Consider the following 6,833-nt stretch of genomic DNA (forward strand, 5'->3'; position numbering starts at 1 on the left):
GCTCTGTTCAGTTCCTGTCAGCCTTGTGAGGTAGTCCAGACCAGAAGCACACCTAGAAATACTAGCTCTCACTTTATTGTAAGGTTACATTAACAGAATCTTGCAAGACTGGAAGTATTTCTCCCCTCCTTTCCTTTTACTCTCCAGAAAACTAGGGAGGGTCCCTTCTGAGATGCTTTCCACACCCCCATTCCTGCTGCAGGCTCAGCTGCCTCTTATCTGACCATTGCCTAGTCTGTGGATCTTCCTCCTGTCTCCCAAGGTCATTCCCACAGACCATTACAGGTGGGCAGCCCATGGCGTTGGGAAATCTGTGGGCTGCCCAGAATGACCAGAGGTTGCACCCAAGTGAAAAGGAACATGTAGAGAAGTGGAAAATTCAACCTGGATTATCCCTGCCCTGAAGCATGCACAGAGTGCCAGCTCTGCTTTGTCTTCCTAGAAGCTTGGAGAAGGAGTGTGGCCTGTGGTGTTTCTGCACTCCTCCCCTTGCTCATAACTCCCAACCTAGCTTCCTCTCTCCTTTTTTTAAAAGAAAATTAAGGAACGTAGAGCTGACCTTGGAGATAGGCAAGACATGAATAAGGTGATCAGAGGAGACTTGCAGAAAAAGTTACTAGTCCTGAGAAGGAGGAAAACGGGAGGAAGAGATTCAAAATAACCCCACCTTGATTTTGTTGGTATAAGACGGAGTAGAGAAACCCGGACTTTCAACATTCTGTTGTTATACCCTACTACGATAAAGTAGCATTCTTGGAATCTCTGCTGTGCCTGTTTCTTGGCCTGGCCTGCCTCGCAGGGCTGACATCTATCTCAAAAGCCTGTCCACGTTTCTCTCTACTTTGTCTCATACCAAAGGTGGGGTTATTTTAGTTTCTTTCTCATTGAGTCATTTCTTTCCCAAAGTCCCCCATTAATGCCTCGCTCCTTCCTCCCTCCATCTATGCTCCTTCACCTAATGGAAGAGAAACTCAAGGGCCAAAGTAACATCTTATTTTCTCCTCTGTTCCAGGGAGGTATGAGAAGTGTCGGGAGAAGAGAACCAACGGCGAGGGAGACCTGCTTCCAGGAGGTCCGGTTCTGTAGTCCCACCCACCATGGGCATCGGGACCACTTGGCCGCCCCAAGGGGGTGGGCACAAGGACAGGGCACAGCATCCAACTGGGTGCCACAAGTTCTGTGTATGTGTGTCGACCAGATCGATGTGTTTTCGGCAGCTGTGCACACTTGGGTCTGAGGACATGAGAGACGAGGGGAGAGCGGGAATGGAGGGAGGGGGGCTTGGCCCCAGCAACAGTGGCTCAAGGACTTCGGCCCTAGTTTTTTGCCTTTTGCACTGTAAGGTTCCTCCTTGTTAGTCCTCCCTACCGCAGGCAAGGGAGAGAGAAGGACGCTTGGGGTGGGTCTCTCGCACAATACCCAAACGACCAGCCCTGAGCCATACAACGGCCTGTCGCTTTTCTCCCTTGGCTTGTCTCATGTGGCTCCCTAATTACCCCAAAACGTCTCATGGCAGGAATTGAGCCTCATCGCTCCCTCCCGGATCTGTGCCCCATCGGCCAGCTTGTCATGCCCCCAACAACAGTCCCGGCCCCCAGAAAAGCGAACCTGGGGGGGGGATCTCGTCCAATTTTCACAAAAATGCTGCCGGCTCTTCCTAGCTCTCCTACAGAGGCCTCTCTGTGCCCAGCGCTTGAGGCAGAGGGCCAAGAAGGAGGGCGCTGTTTACAGCCTCGATCATCTTGGCTGGCAATGGGTTCGACCCACCCCGCCACTGTTTTCCCGCACGGCCAGCTGTGGGTGTTGTACAGGGTCGTCCCATCCAGCAACAGAAAAAGCCTTGCTTAGCCCAGAAGGACCTCCACCCTTTGTGAGTTTTTTCCTGCTGGGGTGGGGGGCAAAGAGCAAAATGAATAGTGGGTAAGCATGGGATGGGAACCTGGAGACCCAGACCACCACCCCGCTCTCAGGAGTGCTGGCGAGCCCACCCCTCTTAGCGCCAAGACAGCTTCCCGGCCTCCTGAGATGGGGAGCTCCGTTCCTAGCCGAGGCCGGCTGTTTCGGAAGGAGGGAGGAAGAAGCGGAAGGTTGGAGAAGGGAAGTGTGCAGGAATTTCGGGAAGAAGGGAAAAATGGTTCAGAGGCACGAGGAACGGGAAAGCAGAAGGCTGTGGAAATGTTCAAGTTCCTGCCCGTTTTTCCGAGCCGGGCGCCAAGGATGCCGTTTGGAAGAAGGGGAAATGGAAGAGCATCTTTGCAGCAGCCCCTTGGAGTTAGAAAAAGGGCTTCGTCCGACACGGTGGCATCTTCGGCGAGGTTGATGCCCCCCTGCCCTCCCTTTTCTGGGCGACGCGAAGGCAGGACCCCCCTCGCCTTCCTCTCTTGCTTCCAACTTTGTGGCGAGAATTGCCCTCCTTGTCCGATTCCAGGCCTTTTGTTTGCCCCCCACCCACCCCCATGGGGGGGAATAAAATCAGGGCCCCGCCTGGAACAGTGGAGCAAAGCCCCCTCCCCCAACATATTGGCCGTTCTACGAAACTCAGTTGGCAGCGCGGCTGGAAGACAAAGCCGGGCAGGAAGAAAGTTTGCTAAGCGTCTTTCCTACCAACAACCTTCTTTTAATTCTGAAAAAAAATAATTGTGTTTTGTGTTGGCTTTTAAAGTTGTGTATTTATTAAGCTCAGCTGCTGGGCTTTTTGCATTCTCGCCCCCCACCCCGTTTTTCAGTCGGGCAGGGGAGGTTCCTTTTATACCATGGCATGCCGTGAAGTTTGTGAACAAGCCACGGGGAGGGCTCTTGGTTTGTCACCCCCTCTTCTGCAAATGTGCTTGCTTGGCGTAGTCGGTCACCCATTAAATGCCGATCAAATCTTCCAAACCTTTTCTATGATGGGGCGTAAAGGGGGGGGGTGAGGTTGTGGCCGGATTTGTGCGTGGGTTGGGTTTAGCCTGGTGGGAAATCCAGCCCATTGTGGCTTGCTTGACAAGCCAGGATACAGATACAAACCACAGTCACTTAGCTGAGTTTTCGCTTTCGTGGAGCAGACTCGACGATGCTCATTTCCTTTTAGGGAATTCTCTGCCAAGGGTGTTTTGGTTTTTCATGGTGGTTATTCTGCTTTTCAATCAATCCCAAAAATTAACGTTAAAAAAAAATAAACAATAGATCAGCGTTTCTCAACCTTAGGAACTTTAAGATGAGTGGACTTCAACTCCCAGAATTCCCCAGCCAGCATGGGGAATTCTGGGAGTTGAAGTCCACCCATCTTAAAGCTCCTAAGGTTGAGAACCGCTGCAATAGATCATTATAAAGGAAGAAAAAAACATAGATTGTGATGGCTGTAAAAGAGGAATTAGAGGAGGAGGAGGAGGAAGAGAAGCCCGTCAGTGGGGATTAGTCATGGCCACGTGGGTAGAGCCTAGCTATTTAGAGGCAGTCTACCTTGAGCCCGAAATCGGTGATTCTGCTGTGTGGGGCGGCTTATTCCGGGGAGCGAAGTGCTGCCCTGAGGTCCGACGGGGTGGAAGTCCTATCCTGAACCATTTCTCGGAGGGGGGAAAAATCTGGCTTGTCGCAAGGCCGGCCTTAATTTCCCCATCGCGCCTTCTCAAACTCCTGGCCCCGTCCACACCAGAGACTCAACCCGGGTCAAGCCAGCAGGTGCGGCTGAAATAAACGGCGGCGGGAGGCGCTAACGGGGTTCACCCAACGCCTAAAAAAACCAGTCGGGTCCCTGCCAGATGCCAACCGAGCACCCACTTTAGCCTCCGTCTTCTCGGGCCGCTGCCAAAGGGGTTTCATCCCCTCGTTTTCTGCGAAGAGGACGGGGGGGGAAAGAAACTTGTGAGTCAGTCGCATTTTCCTTCGCTCATAATTTCCACCCTCTCTTTTCTCCTCGCTTGCAAATCGCATTCAGGTTCATTTGCATAAAAGGTGGTTTTTTCGCGCGCTCTCGTTTCTTTCCTTTTTAGAGAAAAGGCCCGCTCTTTGCGAAGTTCGCCGAATCGCACGCCAGAAGAAAAAAAAAACGCTTTTATTTTCCCGTCACCGCAAAGTGTGGCTCCAAATCTGATGTCAGGAAGAAAAAAACGGGGGGGAGGATGAAATTCAGGCCTAGCTTTCTCCACCCACAGCTTCATTCTTTTTTTTTTTTCAAACTTTCCTCCTGGATTGATAAGTTTCAAAACGATATCTGCGCTTAAAACTTTTTTTTTTAAAAGACGTTTCCTTCCTCCTACACTGCTTTAAAGGGTGCCTTGGCTGGGCTTGCGTTCACTGTCCTCCCCTTCCAAACATCTGGGCGGCACAGCTGGGGGACGTGGCTTTGCTGGGGGCGTGGGGGCTCCCGGTGAGGCTGATGGGGGGCTGAATAGGCTGGGGGTCTCTTCTCCGTAATGGGAGCGATGAACGGTGGGTGCCTCCGTGTTTCAGCTGCCCTGGTAAGTACCCGCGCACGCTAGCAAACAGGCGTGTGGTTTTGCAAAACGCGTTTAGGTCGACGGAGGAAATGCCAAGCTGAGAAAGTGTGAAATGGGCTTAATTCAAGAAGGTTAGAGGGACTCCGTGGGATTCTGTGAACGCCCGCTTTCGTTGGTGCGAGAGGCTTCTGTTTTTCTGCCTCGTTCTCGCGGGGGCTTGAGAATGGGTGTCTTAATGGTGGGCCGGGCTCCACCATCGGTCGGGCTTCTTCCCCACCTGCCCCGCTTCGATTGGGGCTCCCTTCTTTCAAAAAGAATCTCGGACCCAATCTCTTTAAAAAATCTCTTTTTAAAATCTCTCTTGAAAAGAATCTCAAAAGCAGCTCTCAAATGGAAACAGAGGTCGGGAGGAACAAAATTCTGGGGGATTTCTTTTCACAGCACTCATTTTTTTTCCGGCTGGATAGACTTCTCGTGCTTTTAATAAAACGCACGGAGAGTGGTATTAAAAGGGCACCCCCTTTTCTCAGCTTGGGGTTTCAGCAAAGGAAGAAGATGGTTTTGTGAAACGGGGGCAGGACAGAGAAATGGGATGTTGAACTCAAAGGAGGTTTGGGGCTTGGAGGGTGCCATTGTTTCTTAGAAATCAAAAGAAACATTGAAAGAGTTTCTCTTTGCGATCTGTGATGTCTGGGCATTTTTCTTGGAGAGTTGTGTCAAGGCTTAAATTAAATTCCAGCTTTTCAGTTGAGATTTGAAGGGAATCCTAAAATACGTTCTTGTTCATTCACCGGGCAAGCTTTGGATCCCACATGAGATGGCCAATCTTCTTTTTTTAGGGGTGCAGGGTGGTCTTAGTGTCTGCCAGCTGTTGAACATTCATTTCTTGAGGACTAAAATGAATGAAATTAATGCACCGGCTTAGCAAATCCCCCTGCGAGCCGCCTCTCAATTTGATATTTAACATTAAGTAGATTAAACACCATCTGTTCAATATGTGGGTATTGTTAGGAAAATCCCTTTTTTATATTAGAACTCAATGCAGGGAGTTCCAGGGACAGACTGCTCTAGTTTAGAGGCTGTTCTGCCAGTACTATAATCTTAAATTGCCCCCATCTGCAATTCCCAAATCCCACATCTCAAGAGTAGAAAGTCACATTTCCCCCTTAAGTCTTTGCCCTCAAATCCTGAGGTTGAAAGAAGGCACGGAGACCTTCAGACAGAGCCGATTAACCGTCTGTCTGGGTCCTGCAACAAGCCGGGGGTGGGTTGGACTACATGACCTCTGAGATGTCTTCTGGCTAGGCTTGAGTAAAATTTAAAAGGACGATCCCCAATTGCCCACTCCTAGATTCCTTTTCCTAGTTGTGCCCGGGTTGGATGAAAACATGCGAGGCCGTGTCCTGCAGAGCAAAACCCAACCTTTGCGCAACATTCCCGAAGGAGGGATCTGACATATGTTTGACAGGCCGATCAGTGGAGTCGTGATGGCGTAGGGACGTGCTGGTGGAACATGAGTGGGGAGGAAAAGATTTTGGAGGGCGTGAACCTCTGGCACTTTTTAAAAGAATCCGAATTGTGGAATTGGGAGGGACCCCAAAGATGTTCTAGTCTAACCCTCTGCGATGCGCAAGACAGTTAAACCCTCTGCCAAAGATGGAGTGCCACCGTGGTCGGACAGATCTTAACGTCAGGAAGTGTCTCCTTACATTTTGGCAGAAGTTGGATTGAGGTCTTCTTGCAACCCGAGAAGCAGCTTCATTTCTAAAGCAGGTGAAGTGTGGCCACATGTACCCAAGTGGTGAACATTAACCTGTTTTTGAGGTTCTCAGAAGGGTTTCGCCTTTGCTAAATGTGGCTCCTGGAGCTGCAAAGGTTGACCTGCCATCCAGCTCCCCATATGGAGAAGGCCAAAGTATCTTGTGACCTCTTGAGTGGGGGGGTGGGGGGGTGGGCAGGAGAGGAAATACATTCAGGAGCCTGAGAAAAGTTTAGCTGTTTAACTCATGCAGGTGAAACAAAGTTAGCTGCCTGAATGCACAGTCACAAGGGGGGGGTTGTGCACGTGTGTGTGTGTGTCCTCAGATGGCCATCAGGGTGTCCGGATGCCACCTTTGTTCCCTCGAGATGCAAGATTGGAGCTGCAATTCTGCAGATGGCCCCTAGGGGCCCCCCAAAGCTGCAGGCATTTGCTGCCCCCTGGTGGTCATCTGGATGAATGCAGCCCAGATTTGTAATCCTTGTAGGAGAAGGGGCTGGCAGAGAGGGCTCCAGAGGCCAGGCGGGGAGGGGGGAGATCGGTTAGGGTTAGGGATGGGCTTCAGAACACGCCATTCAATTCTCCATTTTTGGCTGCCCAAGGAGTCACTTCCCATTCGGCTTGCAGAGACTCCTTTCGAACCCGTGTACCTGGCC

General features: G+C 51.0%; 1 protein-coding gene across 3 annotated transcripts in view; it reads left to right on the top strand.

Moving 5' to 3' along the window:
- The window catches only part of PLEKHG5 (pleckstrin homology and RhoGEF domain containing G5), a 34,882-nt gene extending 31,699 nt beyond the window's left edge, over positions 1–3,183 (top strand). Inside the window, exon 21 of one of the 3 annotated variants that reach the window (XM_088147589.1) lies at positions 1,013–3,182. In XM_088147589.1, coding sequence (XP_088003715.1) covers positions 1,013–1,022 — 10 coding nt within the window. In that variant the 3' untranslated portion in view covers positions 1,023–3,182. Of the gene's footprint in view, positions 1–1,012 lie in introns of all 3 variants that reach the window. The other 2 variants (XM_088147591.1, XM_025173325.2) reach the window with 2 other exon arrangements.
- Positions 3,184–6,833: the final 3,650 nt, after the last annotated feature.

Source organism: Python bivittatus, unplaced genomic scaffold (assembly GCF_059951505.1).
Source record: "Python bivittatus isolate LINGU-HERP-01145 unplaced genomic scaffold, Pbiv_v1 ctg000510_np1212, whole genome shotgun sequence".
In the NCBI taxonomy this organism is placed as follows: domain Eukaryota; kingdom Metazoa; phylum Chordata; class Lepidosauria; order Squamata; family Pythonidae; genus Python; species Python bivittatus.